This window comes from Rattus rattus, chromosome 8, assembly GCF_011064425.1.
Source record: "Rattus rattus isolate New Zealand chromosome 8, Rrattus_CSIRO_v1, whole genome shotgun sequence".
Classification (NCBI taxonomy): domain Eukaryota; kingdom Metazoa; phylum Chordata; class Mammalia; order Rodentia; family Muridae; genus Rattus; species Rattus rattus.
The window spans coordinates 54,972,150-54,988,996 of NC_046161.1; the positions used below are offsets into that span (position 1 = coordinate 54,972,150).

Consider the following 16,847-nt stretch of genomic DNA (forward strand, 5'->3'; position numbering starts at 1 on the left):
CCACTTCAGACATACCACACTCCGCACAACCCACATACTTGTGTCTCCTAAAACCTCAGCGTCTGCTCTTTTCCTGAAAACACACTACCCTACCAGTACTCCTAATTCACTTCACTCAGACCATGTGCCTCCGTGTGGACTCACAACCTTCACTGAAAGCAGGGTATGTCACACTATCCATCAAACCATGAGCATCCTTGTGAACTCAAAAGCCTTTACCTAGGTACTTCAAACCATCCTAGTTCACGTCTAAATACCTGGTTAATAGATGGTTTCTCTTTTTACTTTGTCTTTGTTTTGGGTTGTTTGGTTTTTGTTTGTTTGTTTGTTTTGCTCCTGGTATACCTAGAACACTTAGAGGGAGTTACAGAAGCCCAACCACGTGGCTTTAGGCAGCGCCATGCTTTCCAACAGCAATTTGACCTCATGGTTGTAGAGCATTCACTGATCCCATTCTGTCATCTTCCCTAAAACAGTGGTTCAAACCCTTATGCGAATCAGACTCAGCTGGAGAGCTTGCTAAAACAGCAATGATCAGTTCCCCCTATTCTCCTTTGAACTAGCTTTGTCCTCCAGGGGGTTCCCATATTGAGTTATTCAAACGCTGGTTAAGCTGCTTGTCCAGAAATATGGTGTGTGTGTGTGTGTGTGTGTATGTGGGTGTGGTAAATTGTGCGCCTATATGTGTGTGCATACATGTGTGCATATGTAAGTGTGTGCATACGTGTGTGTGTGTGCGCGCGCGCGTGCGTGTGTGTGTGTGTGTGTAGATACACACTTGTGTGTATGCAGGCATGTATGAAGGTCTGAGGTTGATATGAGAATGTCTTGCTCTAATCTCTTCTCGTTTGTTGTTGTTGTTCAGTTTTGCTTTTCTTTTTGAGAAAGAATATTTCTCTAAACCTGAAGCTCACTATTTTGAGTACACTACCTGGCCAGCAAGCCCCTATAATTTATTATCTGCCTGTCCCCACGCCCTATCACTGGGGTTACAAGTACACATAACCATGCCTGGCCTTTAAGCGGAAACCTCATGTCTTCATGTTTGTTGGCGAGCATCTGAGCCATCTCTCCAGCCCCAGAATTATGGGTTTAACATTTTGAAACTTAATCTCCAGGGATTAAAAAAAAAACTCTTCACCCAGAACACTCTCTGATATAGGATCTCAATGGAACTCATGTGCTGTTATCAGAGCAATGAAATCATGTAAATGGCATCAAACCTGAGACCGATGGCTGAAAGGACATAAAGGCAATGACACTGAAGAAGCTCCACTGGTCATCTAAACCTAGAAGCTTGTGTGCTCTGGTTCCACTGCCCGGGAATTTTCAAAAGAAGCTGGAGAAATCTGTTCTGACTAACAGGGGCCAAAAAACCATCCACAACATAGAGCTGGAGATGCTTAGTCAGGTCCCTTCTGCTCTCCAGAGCTCAGGAATGCACCAGAGCTCTCCATAGGATGTCTCCATAGGATGTTCCATAGGAGCACTGGCAGCTGCTTTTGGAATCAGAGGTATATGTTGTGGATACTTGAGAGACACCTGATCTTGGAGAGTGTAGCAAGTTTTCTTGTGACAACATTTCGCTTTAATTCAAATGTCCTAGGAGTTCAACAACTGTTTATCAGCGCCTCCTTCTGTGAAAATCAAAGTATAGCTTTCCAGAGCAAGCAAACAAAAGACTGAGGAGGAAGAAAAGAGGAGGAGGAAGAAGAGGAGGAGGGGGAGGAGGAGGAGAAGGAGGGGAAGAAGAAGAGGAAGAGAAGGAGGGGAGGAAGAGGAGGAGGGGAAGAAGAAGGGGAAGAGGAGAAGGAGGAGGAAGAGGAAGAGAGGGAGGAGGAAGGGGAAGAGGAGGAGGAGGAGGAGGAGGCCCTATCAGCAGAGGGCATTAGGTTTCTCAGTGTAGGAAACCCCAAGAACCTCAGTAAGGCCAAAACAATGCTGTCTTCAGGGTCAAGATGAACATACTGTTTCTGAGAAACTGACAAACGGATGGAAAGACTAGTGAGAAGGCATTCACTGAGGGCAACCAGACCCAGCATGCAGAGAGTGTTTAAAATAAGAGGCGGGATCACAGATGTCTCTAGGAAATATCTTAACCTACGGATGAAAAGGGGGAGCCTCAGGCAGTGACACTGAAGAGTAAATATGAGCTCGACACCAATAACTCAGAGAAGCAGAAAGGAGCACTCTCTGTGGGAGCCAGCATGGAGCACCTGGAAAGGCAAGCCTTAAGGCCTCCCTCTGCACTTTGCTCAGGGAGCTGCCTGGAAACATACTCCTGCTGTGTGACTGTATGCATACACAACTGACCATGCCAGATCCACTCAGCTGCTCCATCTCCACATCTCTAAAATGAAAGGGCATATGTCTGATGTCACTTTAAATTTTGATAGTCCATGGTTTATTAATTTCCCCAATTCTCTCAAACTATGTGAAACTTTTTCTTTTCTTTGTATATTTAATTACGTGTTTATGTGTGTGAAGGGCAAGGAGGACAGGGCTCAGAGGCCAGGAGAGGGCATCAGATCCCCTAGGGCTAGAGCTGGTTGAGGGCAGGCCTGAAGTGGATACTGGGACATGAACTTTGCTCTTCTGCCAGGATTTAATGCTCTTAATCACTGAAGCGGCTCTCTGGCCCCTCAAACTCTGTCATTTATACTTTAGTGGAATTAATAACACAACATTTGAACTAATAAGCTATACTGATAAAAACTTCAGAGAAACATCAGGGAAAATATGATCCTAAAATTCTGGGACATGACCTTGAGAATACAGAGCTAAGAATAAAACATCTCCAAACACAGCACTTCGAATATTACATAATTTGGACTAAAGTAAAGTCAGAAAACTATAGAGGCTGGAAGGTCACACTGACCTCTTCCTATCATTTTACCCTAAGACCATAAAAAGACTCTGACCTACATCCTCTGGGAGGACATCATAAGACCCTCGGTCCAGATGAGTCCTGCCTATAAACAGAAAGCAGCAGGAAGGAACAGGCACAGGAAAAGCGAGCACAGACGAGCCTCGCTGAGCTGTCCAGGCTCCCACAGGGACCACAGGCCTCGTCCTCTAAGGCTGCCTACTACCCACCACACCTAAGAGGGCCAATGTGACTTTAACCCGCTTCTCTGGGCCTTCTCATCTGAAGACCATCAGGTCACAGAAAGTTAAACAAATGTATTAGGAACTTCTCTTATGAACTGTTCTTCTCATCAGGGTGTCACTAACTATTAGACTCTGCTAATCCTTCTGCTAAGGTACTGAAAAGCTATTTGGTAAAACTGAAGGAAGTCTTGAGTACCTGTAAGGCCACGAGTCAGGAATTGCATAGCTCCTGTCTAGCAAAGCTATAGGCAAGGAGCCAGGGCAGTTGACACACAAGATGTGACAGTAAAACATACTGAGGGTTGGAGGGATGGCTTTAAAGTCACTTGGTGCTTTTGCAGGGGACCTGGGTTTGGTTCCCAATACTTACATCAGGCAACTCATAATGGCCTGCAATTCCAGCTCCAGGGCATCTAATGCCTTCTTCTGGCCTCCACAGACACTAGGCATACAGGGGTGCAGAGACATACACTCAAGAAAACATATACACATGTACATAAAATCAAAAACAGAAACAAGTCTCTAAATAAAAGCATACAGTGTCACAGAGAGTGACATACTCTGAAAAAGAGTCAAGCGCTGATCTAATAATCACAAAATGAATGCCTCCCTCAGGCAAACACTAGCAAGAACAGCAGGTGAAACATACAAGCCTCAAGTGAGCACAGAGGCTTAAAAGATACCCTAGGAAATCATATAATCGAAGCCAGACTCTCCCATAACCTTTTAGTTAAGACATGGCGCTGGACCATTGCCAGCAGGCCTGCCACACTGAACCCCACAGAACAGATCATGAAGGGATTTCAGTGCTAGAACTCAAACCCAGGCTCTCACGCATGTTAGGCCAGTGCTACCACTGACTTTAACTGAGCTTTCCTCTAACAATGCCTACGGTGTTAACTCTGCTGTGTCTTACCATCAGAATGGTAATCCACACTAGCTGGATTCTAGGCTACAGGCAAGAACTGCTCCATAGCTTAGCGCTTAGGAGTGCTGCCTACACAAGCATGCGGAACTGAATCTGCATCACCAACACCCACATAGAAAGCAGGGTGCAGCAGTGTCCACCAAAAGCACTGCAGAAGTAGAAAAAGGAATATCCTGGGTGCTCACATGCTGGCCAATCTAGTGCCTCTCCATACCCCAAATGCAAGCTATATATTCAGTGAGAGACTTGCCTCAAGAGAAAAGCGCAGAGAGTGACAGAGCAGGACACCAAAGGTTCTTCACCAGACTCTATATGCACTGTGAGCACCAGCACAGACATGTGCACATATATGCATATATTTACACATACACACACAAGCACATAAACATGAACACAGGCATACACATGTACAGTGCACATACACACACCCCATATACACATACCCGCCCCCTGCACACACAACACAGGAATACCCACAGAGACAGAGAAACTGCTTTACAAATACCTGTTCTTCCCTAACAGGAGGACACGAAGGGATTTCAGAGTGGAAAGCCCACTAATTTCTTCAATCTGGTTATCATATAAGTCCAAGAATATTAACCTCTGTAGATTAGAAATATTTTGGATCCGAGTTATAAAATTGTGCTGAAAGTTCAACAAACGAAGGTGCTCTTCCCCGTCGATGATAGGGCACACAGTCAACTTTTGTCTGGAAAAAACGTAAGGTCAGTCAGATTCTGAGTCAGCATCCTGCTTCCGCTGTCAAATACTGTTAAGTGGTGTGTTCATCCAGGCCTTGAGAGGGGAAGGGACTGGGGTGCAGAGATGGCTCAGCTAAGAACACTTATTGCTCTTACGAGGACCCAGGCTCAGTTCAGCTCGTAACTGCCTGCGACTCCAATTCAAGGCATCCTAGCACCCTTTTCTGACCTTCACAGGCTCAGGACTGCATTGGGGTACAGACATACACTCAGGCACACATGCATACACATGAAATCAATATTTTAAAAAGAAAAAGATGATCTGGACCACTTCTTGCCCCCCAAGGATGGGACCTAAATTTAATGGTGACTTATGTACACAAAAGAGGCCAAAAGGCACTAACTAACCAGGAAGATTACTAGCATCCAGTCTAAACTCTCAGTGCCTTTTAAAACAAGTCTCTAATACTAATGATTTCACATGACATTGACATCAACAGGTTTCTAATGTAATTGTCTCCTATGGGAGAGGTTTAGGTGGTCAAACCATGTCACAAAAACAGAAAAAAAAATGCCTTTGGTTTCAGTCACTGATGTCATGGGAGCAAGACCCATACAGATAGGCTTCTTTTAGAGTCACTGCCTCCAGAATGTTCATGAGAGCAAGAAGAGGCCCTGTCATCTACAATGGAGGACATTCATAAAATATTCCACATGAAGCGCCTTCATTGCAAGGCAACCCTACTGACGCTCTCCTCAGAAAGCTGGATGCTGGGTTCAACTGTCCAACACTAGCTTTAACTCTGCAGAGCATTCATTCTTCTACAAGATGGAATGGAGACATCATTCTGAGTATGTCTAAGTGTAGTTAACAGCAAGCCTCTTCTATACAGACAGCTGCACTGCTTCTGTTGTGAAGCAAATAATAAGTTCATGGCCCACAGAGAACTCTACCCATCATAACACGGACTAGGAGGCTCTACCCACACCACAAAATGGTCCTGTGGGATTCTGCATGGAGACTAAAGGTTCTTCAAGGAAAATAGAGCTCTGTCTGCACATCAACAATATTAGCATGACTCATCAGAAACCGATGATGTTCAGTGAAAACCACATGGGGGGAAGCTTTGAAGAAAATAAATCAGAGTGCTATGAACACAGGCAGAATACAGAAGTGATCAGAATTCTTTTGCAATAAGGAAAAAGAATGGTTAGCAGGAATGGATAAGGGACTATTAATGCTCACATGGATATGATATTTTTAAAGCAGACCCTTAAGCTGTGCACAGTGGTGTACCTTTAATCCCAGCATGTGAGAAGCAGAGGCAGGTGCACATCTAAGTTTGAGACGACTGTGATCTACATACTGAGTCCTAAACCAACAATAGATACAGAACGAGATCCTATCTCAGAGAGATAGGTGGGCAGAGAGAGACCTTCAGAAAAGTAAAAACCACTGGGCAATAAAACCAGTTTTGTGTAGCTCATATTCAGAAACCGTCCCATGCATTATACTCTCACAAAGGACTTTTGCTGTGTAAACTGTAACTTGAATGACTACAAATATACTAGTGGAAATTTCTATCTTTGCTCTTAGCAAAACTTGAATTGTGCCACCTACTTGATCTTTCTGTCTCTCACAATGAAAGCCATAACTCCAATCCTGGAGTCAGCTGTCACTAACATGGGAAAAGCACTTCCTGCCCTCCTTTCACAAACTGCTATGCCTTGAAATAAAGTTGCTTTTCCTTACCCCACGGATGCCCACCACTCCTTCAAAATGAGATAAGAAGCAATGGTGTAATGACCTCCAAGAGGGCCCTGCCACACCTATAAGAGCCTTGGGTTATGACCCCCTGCCCATTGCTGACATCTATATAGGACCATGATTTATCTAACTTCTGTTCCCTTCTTGGAGCTAATGGGTTTCCTTCCTGGTATTTCAGGCCTAGTTTTAATCAATGAGGGCCAAGAATTTCTTCTTAGGACTAGAATCTTCTCTCGAACACTCAGTCTCTGACCATAAATCCACACACTAAATGCAGAAACCACTAATGATACCCACTGGCTGTCAAGCAAGGTTTCCCAAGGCGATTCTTCACTGCTCGCCCAACTTTCTGGACTACACACATGACAGCTATGGCATCTGATGTCACACAATACGAGACTGAGTTACTCTTCCTGCCTGTGCTTTTAAAGACTGAAGGGAAGTTCCACACAATCCTTCAAACATTAACATTGAAGGCAGCATTTAGGATGGGATCTCAAAACCCACCTGCTCCTAACGCTGTCATGAGAGACATCGTTCTCAGCTTAGCTCTGCCTAGAGAACAGGGCTTTCCCCTGATACATGCAGGAGGGCCCATCCCATGTGTCTGCTGTACCATGCTATGGTCAGCTAGGGACAGGAGAAATGTTCTGTCTAATCCTCCACCCAATGAACCATTACAGATCTCTTCCTGGTTATAAAGAAGGTCATCAAACCTTAGGTATTTGCCCCCTTATACATCATTTTATCAAGAACCCACTTTATTCTAGGCTCTGTTCTAGGTGCCCAGGACACACACTTGAACAAAAATCATCATGTATGAAACTTATATTCTAATTATTCTTATATTCTATGTTATATATTCTTATATTCTATTGTCACAGACAATAAACAAAAGTTAATTTTAATATACTAAAGCAAGGAAAGTGCTAAGGTGGGAAAAACGCAGAGGAGGGGCATGTAAGGGTGGCAGGGACTGTGTCTGGGGAGAGGGTGGCCACAGAAAGTCACCTTTGGGTCGACAACCTCTGAGGGAAGCACACAGAAGAGGTGGATATTGTGAAAAGGAGAAAAGAAATCGTCCTCACCTTTCTAGGGTCAGCCTGTCTGAGTAAAGAGTTTTCTCTTCAGAAGAACGCTGGAGAATAGGAAATGATGGCATTGATGAGCTCACCAGATTAATGTGATCACCTATTGAGAACGATACACAGATCACTTGATTAAGGCAAAGCTTAGCAGCTGGGAAACTAGAGCCACTGTTTATTTAGAGCTCTTCGGAGCCTACAGAAATCTTTTCTGCTATTTCCACAGCTTCTGTACTGGAAGCTGATTATTACTGTGGGGCTGTTGTCTTCTCAACACTAAGCTCTGTGCTCTGTGGGTGCCAAATAACTTTCCCTTGCCTTACAGGTCAGCGGAAAGATCCAGAAGAACTCTAGCGCTGTCTTTATCCCTTTATAATTTTGACTCCTGACACTACATGCCAACTACATGTTCCGCTATATGATAGCCCCTCATTACCAGATACATTGGGGCCAGCACTATGACAGCCCTGCCGGATTCTGGGCTTTGAAGGTGTCTGAATGGAAGAGTCTCCAAATGCTGACAAGGAGGTTGTGGCAGTTCTCATGTCCAGCCCACAGAGTTCTGTCACGTTAGTTGTGGATGAGATGCATGATGACTTATTACGAGGCGAAGGACTTATTACTCTTCCATCTCCTTCAAAATATCAAAGAGTTTATCACAAAGCTACATAATACATGACTTTGCTATAGGACATACACAGAAAGCAGTTTGGGGTAGCAGACGTAAACCTCACATCATCGGTTTCCTCCTTCTATGTAGGCAGCTACTATTACTAGGGAAGGCTGCACAGACTCCAAAGTGCGGATCCATAAATCTAGGACACTGTAGTTCGGATCCAGAGAGAATGTGACACTCCATGAAATCTATGGGCTGTTAGCAGGGTGTTTCTTATAGTAAGAAGCTTTTCATCTTGGAGAACAAACTCGTATGAAATGCGTAGGCTGGAACAATGTGCAAAACACAGAAGGTAAACGGACTGCTGCAGAGATAGCTCGGTGGTGAAGAGCACTGGCTACTCCTACAGAGGACCCACGTTTGATAGGCAGTAACCACATATGGCAGCTTACACCCATCCATTCTGGGGGATCCAACTCCCTTTTCTGGCCTCTATAGGCACTGCACGATTGTGGCAGACACACATGCAAGCACACGTTCACACTCACATTTTTTTTTCAGAGCTGAGGACCGAACCCAGGGTCTTGAGCTCTACCACTGAGCTAAATCCCCAACCCCCTCACATACATTTTAAAAATATTTATAACTACTCTTTTAAAAAGAGCAGTATATTGTGCTTCAGAGTGTCTAGTTACTGGCTAATAAAGACCAGCGAAGACGAGTGTAAGCAGAGGTAGATACCAGGACACATTCAAGAACTAGAAGTATATGGAATGGTCTGGAAGCGAAGATGAAAAGTTCCAAGAATGTCAATGCCAGAGTATATTTACCATAATTTTCTCTATATATAGAGTCCACTGAAAGAGCAAGTGATAAAGAAGTCCATGATGGGGGCAATAGGCAGGATGATAGAACCAAGGAGGTCACAGCATTCTGCTGCTTCAACCACCCAGTAAGAGGAAAAACAAGCCTAGAAGCTGACACTCCTACAGGAGGTCACTAAGGATATGGTAATATCGGAAAATCAAGTCACACGTGGTGTGGCTGTAAAGCAGTGGTGTCGGTATCAGCTGGCCTTTTCAGGTCTACAAGGTCAGGGCATCTCATTCTGTGCAGAAAACAATCAGTGCTCATATCTCCCTTTCCTGAGGGAACGTGAAACATCAAGACAGCTAATTATGCTGCCTCAAGAGGTAAGCTTCTAGAATCAACACTGTGCTCACCAATAAACATCAAACGATAGAACGCGTGCAGGCAGGATCCCCACAGAAACCAGCACGCTGATTTGGAGTCCAAAGCTGAGAGCAGCACAAGGATTAGCTCCAGCATAAAGATTCCAGCCAAGGTCAGCGGAAGATGACAAAGGGAAATGGGGATGAAGGATCTCATTCTGTCTGATGAACAAGTCACCAGGTTCTCTGAATTACTAGGAAAACTTGAGGACAGTCCAAGATATACCAGCAGATAAAAACTGTCCACTACTTGGAAAGCAGAGGAAAATATCAAACAATAAATTCCATTTACACTTTGTGAATGAAAGAATTCAATCTTACATGCTTCAGCTCCTCAGACATACAAATTTGTCAGTAGTTTCAGCTGATAAGTTTACCATGGATGCAATATACATCAGATCATAAATGGCAAAAGACAAAAATGATGCTAAAAAGACCCTAAAGTCTACATACAAAAACGTGTGATGGGACACACGGGAATCTTTGACCAGCCATGTGTTTGTGCAGGTGGAAGCACTCACATGGAAATGGCCTGGAGGGTGGGACTTTCCAGAAGTGTTGATGCCAGTTTTCCATCATGCCTGCCCTAACATCCCCACCAGATCTGTATGCTCCTGAAAGCTGGGTCTTGTTTTACATCTCAGCAGAATTTAGACGCAGGAGGCAACCAGTAGATGAACTGCTTTTCTATTCTGTGGGACTATTTTGTGTTTTACTTCATTAAGAAAAGAAAATCAGAAATTCCTGCATTTTAGTATAAGTAGTGCCTCAAAGTGCCCAGAGACAAAATGGTCTACAGCCAGTAAGTTCTCATATGTTGTAGAGTAGAGACTGCGGAGGGCTGTGTGAGAGGGTGGCCGTGGCTGCAGGGATAGCGCAGCACACTGTGGAGAGCATTGCCTCCTCCCGCCATGCACAGATTTTGCATAATTACTTGAAGGACTTAATGAGATTTCAGTAGCACCACTGGAGTGGCCAGCTCTTACAAAGCTGGGGACACACCGATGCTCAGCGACCCCCCAACAGGCCTGAAGAGTCAGGGCTTAGACAAACGAGTTCCTTTATTTTGACTGAGAGGGCCCTGGTCACACTGTGCTGATAGATTGTATGTGTTGTCTGAAATGGGATGTGGAGGACTAGATATACTGGCATGGCTGATCACACAGAGGCCAAACTTTGCCTGACAAGATTTAAATTTTTTTTAAATCTTTGTAGACCTAAAATTTCCACCCACCATGTATGTACTGGGTTGTAGAAAATTGAGTACAGAAGTCAAGATAATAACTACAATGTGTCTGGCTTTCTTTGCATAAAACTGCCTAGAACATAGAAGGGGTGTGTTGGGAATGATCAAGTCCACATTTAAGACACATCAAAGGAATGTCTTGTCATGGAGAATAATTTTGAATGGAATCTTTTAAGTAAAAGCCAATTCAACTTTTCTCTGCCGAAATTTATTTTTATTTTGTACTTTATGGGTCATGAGTTTTATATACAAAACTCTGCCTCTACGGTTCACTAATTCAATACAACCACACTTTTCCTCACCAGCAAATATCTAGTAATGCTCTATCAATTATCATATAAATTAACACCAATCCTTTACTCTAATTCTAGAAAAACTGTGAAAAAGTAAGTTTCATTCAGAACTGAGGGGAAAATTAAGATGCTATTATGTAAAAATATAAAAGTAATTTACGATGAAGACATACACTAACCTCTAGCTGAGAATTTGCAGGCTGGAATCTCAGTTCCCTGCTGAGAACAGTGGAGACAGCACAGGCACACTCTAGAAATGCACTTGGAGCCAAAGGAAAGAAGGAGACAGATATTTCCTGCACCACAGAACTAGAGTTATGCGGATGTCAATTCCAGGAATTGACAGTCTTGGGTGAGGATGAAGGAAAGAGAAAAGACTAGTAAGGTTATGTGGGTCCAAGATGAGGGCTCAGAGATGCTCCACAAAAAAAAATATATATATATACATGTAAAATAAAAACAAAACCACGTACTAGTCAGTGTTCGCACTATTCAGTACCGCCTTTGGTTCATACAGTAATGAAATGAACAACCAAAGGGCCTTCTTGTACAGACATCTAGACACAGCAAGCAAATCTACAGGACCAAAAAGCATGTGTGGGGTGGGAGGCATGGCAGAGGGAAGCAGGTGCTCCTGGAAGGTTGAGGAGGCGGCGCCATATCCAAGGACCCAGAACTGATCCACACGAGCACACACAAGTAACGCGCTCAACTAGGAGTCCAACGTTCTGAAGGAGACTTTACTTTGATTTTAGAAACATAGAAGTACAACCACGTCCTATTACCTACATCTGCCCAAGGGTGGTCCACAGGCTACATCGCCACCGCACCTGTCAGAATCAACTGTGGCACTATGGATGCACATCCACAAATACCACCCCACACCTACACAATCACAATGGGGAAGAGAAGGAGGCACTCAGAATCTGAGGTTTTAACAAACTCCCAAGAGAGTCACACCAAGACTAAGGATTCTGATGATGCAATGCCTATGTCTCTGTGACCATGTGACAGTGTGGGAAGATGACAGTTTCTTTCTACTTCCAACTTTCCACTAGCTTCTTATTTTCAAATATTTGTCTTCCTATAGCCTCTATCTTACTAATTAGTCATTATTTTTATCCCTAATATATGATCAGAACATTTCTTTCCACTTAATTTCAAACTAAAATAAGGGGGGATTGTTGTTTTTTGTTTGTTTGTTTGCTTGTTTATGCATTGGAATGTGTGTGTGTGTGGTATGTGTGTTTGAGTGTGGGTGTGTCTGTCTGTCTGTCTGTCTGTCTATATGTATAGATCTATATTGCCGATTCTGATTTAAACAATCAGCAAACCAATTTTGGGACCAACCGAACTATTTCATTTTGTAATTCAGATTTCTTGGGTTCTATTCATACAACAATATTAAATGATACTGTTCAAAGAAAACGAATCTACTCTCTGCTAACTGATAGTACCTTGTCTACTTGAGTAGTTTCTCTCCAGGTCATGCTGTAACAGTCTACCAGGAAATGATGGTGTTTCTCTATTAAGCTTGAATTCAACCTGAAAAACAGTATTTAAGAAAATATATTGATAGGAAGAAACTAACAGTCAGAAATATACTTTATTATAAAATAACAGACAAAATGTACTTTAAAAAAAAAAGGATGAGCCCAGAAGGGTCACACATCTGATTCCATGTATATGAACTGTCCACAGCTGAGAAATTCATAGTCAGAAAGCGTATTTGTGGTTTCCGAGAGTTAAGATGAGTGAGGAACAGGGAACAACTATGTAGTGGAGACGAGAGTATGTCTGGACTGATGAAATGTTCTAGCTCTAACCAGAGGAGATGGTCTTGCAACACTGTGAAAGTACTTAATACCACTGAGTTGTAAACTTTAATATGGGCAACATTGGAATTTGCATGGGAGGTATAATTTTTCCAAACATACAATTAAAGTCAGTCACACAAGATCAGATTAAAATACTCCAAACTCTCCACAAATACAATTTGGCCACAAACACAATGGCTGAAAGAATTATTTGCTCAATAAAAAAGAAATGCAAACAATGAAAGTTAAGTGCAACTCTTGATTTTTTTTAAACCCTTCACATGTCAAATTGTAACATAATAAAATTGCATATTTAAGATTTTTAACTCTTTTTAATAATTTTTCATGGCAGAACTGAAAAGCCCAAACCAGAATGACCTCTTATGATTAGCCATTAAAACCTTAAAAATCCATCTTCAAAGACTTACGAGGCTTCTCGCTCATCCACCCTATCACAGCAGTATTTGCATTATATCATCATGAACACATGTCTACACACAAGAACGGGGATCAAACAGCACCCTGAAAACCACAGCAATCCTAAAAGCACAGGCACGGGAGAAAAAGACCCAACTGGCAAAGGCAGGTAGGAAGGTTTTACATGCAATCTGTATGCCTGCTTCTAATAAGAAATACATTTCCATTAATTCAACTGTTATTGGAGATGATCAAGTGATGAGGCCAGGGGAGTCACACAAGAAAATGTTGGCTATTTTCACATCCAAATGTAACTAGTCAGCTGCAGCCTCTTAATTAGTGGTCCCCTCTATTCAAACCTTCACCAGCCTGCGTTTATTGTCTTCCTGCTGCTGTCCATAAACGCTGGCCTTTATATTACACAGTTCTTCCAGTGACGTCCACATCACAACGTTTTAGGGAACAATGAACTGTGATGGTTGAGAAGGTACACATTATTTAAAGGGAAAAGTGTATTGTGTACGGATAAAACAGGGAGGGTAGTAGGCATTCATGAGTGCTGAGGTGAGGCAGGAAAGAAAAAAAAATGTATCTCAAAAACTAAATGAAAAGCCGGAGACTTTGGAAATTACTAAGATATTACAAGCAAATGGTCTAGGTGTAGAAGAAAGGTTCAGTGGTTAAGACCACGGCTGATCTTCCATGGGACCTGAGTTGGTTCCTAGTTCCCATGACAGGTGTCTCACAGCTGCTTGTAACACCAGCTCCAGGGGATCTGACACCTTCCTCTGGCCTCCACAGGGACACAGAGACAGACACACAGACACACTCACGCAGACACACACAAACACAAACAGGTAAGAATCAAGCACTCGATATATTATAAAAACACTGCGACAACACTTCCCCTGCTAAGCTAGTTTTTCTTCTGATTTGAAATGGGTCACAAAGTGAAATCCTCCAAAAATGTCACATTTTATCCTTCCAGAGATGCCACCATTAGAATGACACCTTCATTTTACCTATATCTAAGAAATAAAAGCATTTCTCAACTAAATTATTTTAAGAAATACCTTCACCAGAAATGTTTAGATGTAAAGGAAGGGGACTCTTGTAATGAAATGACCTAAATTGATACAAGAAGGATGATTTGACTTTATGAAAGTAGGCAGAAAGTAAAGTCAGTTTTATATTGAAGACCAAAATAGATACATTCAACCCCCAAGTCAGAAACTATTTTTAAAACATGCAATTGGGGTTGGGGATTTAGCTCAGTGGTAGAGCGCTTGCCTAGCAAGCGCAAGGCCCTGGGTTTGGTCCCCAGCGCCGAGAAAAAGAAAAAAACATGCAATTATTTGTGTAGACTACCTGACAATTTATTTTCAACTTAAATACAAATCTTCTTAAATCTTACTTTGTTTTTGTCAGAAAGTGACGACGTTTGAATAACCAGATGAAGTCCACAGTTCACCTGAAATGTAAAAGTTAAATTATAAAATGTATTCTTAATACCCACACACCATAATGTAAAGACACTATAAAAATCAGAGCGCAGTCAAATATTCCATCTTTCTTTGCTTTTCTGGTAAATAACCATTTTCTGAAGATTTGTAAAATCATGTCTAAGAATCAAATGCTTTCATTGATTTATTTTTCAAAATGTCGGAGGCACCAATTTCACCCACCTTGTACCTCAGGCTTTGGAGCCCTGACATTTCTCTTGCCAGTCAGTATATCAGTGTTTGAATAAAGGAGGTGGGAGTGTCTAAGAACAGGTTCCTTTCTCAATTGAAAAAAGAAAGCGGGGTGGGGAATAACTAAAGGAATCCCAGTGTTTGCCTAGCAAACCAGCTCCACCTTCTGGGGAGCTCAGACCCTGGGCAAGATTTTAAACACCCATCATACAATATTCAAAACCTCTGAAAGTGCTTTGGACTAATCCAGGAAACCCTAGTCTCAACGAGACAATAGCTTGAATAGCCCCGTTCGCAGTAATGCAGCCCATCACCTAGGACAAAGACGCCAGTCAGAGAGGACAAGACTACTGGAAAGGAAGAAAAATCAGGAAGGCCCAACTCACGTTGTTTGTAGCCCGGCCAGAAACGGAGCGGTATTTCCCAGGAATCATGGCAGGAAACAGTCCAGGATGTTCGATCCTCCTTCGAGGTAATGCAACAGCTAAGATTCAAAGAGACCAAAAGGGGTCATCTCCCAGGCAACCTGTTCAGGGGTTACCATAGAAACCACCATTTCCGGTCTGGTCCTCGCCCCAGATCTGTGGGCCGTCCGGGTGGCTAGCCTCGGGGATTATCTGTGGGACCCGATGCGTCAGCACTTCCTTGTTCTGGCTCTTTTCGGGCCGCGTGAAAACAGCGGGTGGATCCGGAGGAGGATAAGATGGGGAAGAGGGTGGACACATCGGTGGCTATGGCAACCCTGACTTCCGGTCCTTTCCTCTTTAGGACCCGCCTCAACTCTGCCCGCGGGAAGTTTGATTCCTTCTACCTGCGGCTGTTTTCTTGGAAAAATACCCAGAATCTTCCCATTTAGTTTGGCACTTCCACTGAGCCGAAGCAAGGAAGGATAAAGCCTGACCTGGAGACAATGAAGGAGAAGCCTGCTTTCCTGAGGCCACTGCAGAGGGACCGAGTGCGCTTGACATAGGAGTCCCTACCGACAGCTCCAAGACTGTCGACATGTCAAAAAATGACTGAGGAAGAAAGCTGTGAAGCTACTACTGAAGACAAGTCTTGCTAATAATCCCTTACCTTACCTTAGCTTCTTTTGATTGATACTTGCTGCCTTCAAGTTCATGTTTCTGGCGAGCTAAACTTCCCGTCATCTCCTTGCTGCATACCTTTCTAACCCCCAATAAACACTGATTACATTTACCTTGTATCCCATTACCACTACTTGCCCTCTTAAGACTGCCAAACCTTCTTTGGGACAATCAAGCTTCCGCCCCATTACCATTATGTAAAGTAAACAAAGGCTCCATGACTGTGCAGAAGAAATGTTTAGTTCTAAATCTGAGAAGTTTGCCAAGAAGTCAAGTGGTCTATAACTGACATTTTGACTTTGAATTGTGAGAGGTATAGAATGGCAAGGCTGAAGGCAACCTTGTTTCTCAACTAGTCCAAACCCATGCATTTCACATGAGGAGACTCATCCAAAAGTTAATTTCTTCAAGGGCCTGGAATTCATATCATAGCTCCAATCACCAGAACAATGTTCTTTCTGTAATACTGACCTGTTTCTCACATCTGGATGGATGCCTTAGACCCTTTCTTTAGTCATATTCTATCATCATTTGGAATACAAACATATAATTTTTAGATCAAAATTATGAACATAGCTTACACATACTTGCATGATTTTGTCCTTTCCCTACCACACCTATTCTGTTTAATACCACTGTCCCAAAGAGTTTATACATGTAATGTTGACCTTAGATTTTGGTTCCTCTATATTCCTTTCTTTTGAGACTGCTCACCTGTTTCAGACAGTAATTCCTTTCCCATTTTCTGGCACAATCAATAAAGTCTGTCCCCTTTTTTTAAAGCAATCAACTCAAGTATAGTTTCTTCTGATCTCTGACTTACATATTATCTTTTAAAAAGGATTTCTCTTTAT

General features: G+C 42.8%; 1 protein-coding gene across 1 annotated transcript in view; it reads right to left on the reverse strand.

Annotated features, from left to right (window-relative positions):
- Lrrc49 (leucine rich repeat containing 49) overlaps positions 1-15,604 on the reverse strand; it is a 106,471-nt gene extending 90,867 nt beyond the window's left edge. Inside the window, exons 1-6 of the mRNA XM_032911477.1 lie at positions 15,295-15,604; positions 14,629-14,685; positions 12,438-12,525; positions 8,030-8,227; positions 7,597-7,699; positions 4,545-4,748 (exon numbers count right to left, since the gene is read on the reverse strand). Coding sequence (XP_032767368.1) covers positions 4,545-4,748; positions 7,597-7,699; positions 8,030-8,227; positions 12,438-12,525; positions 14,629-14,685; positions 15,295-15,342 — 698 coding nt within the window. The 5' untranslated portion in view covers positions 15,343-15,604. The remainder of the gene's footprint in view (positions 1-4,544; positions 4,749-7,596; positions 7,700-8,029; positions 8,228-12,437; positions 12,526-14,628; positions 14,686-15,294) is intronic.
- Positions 15,605-16,847: the final 1,243 nt, after the last annotated feature.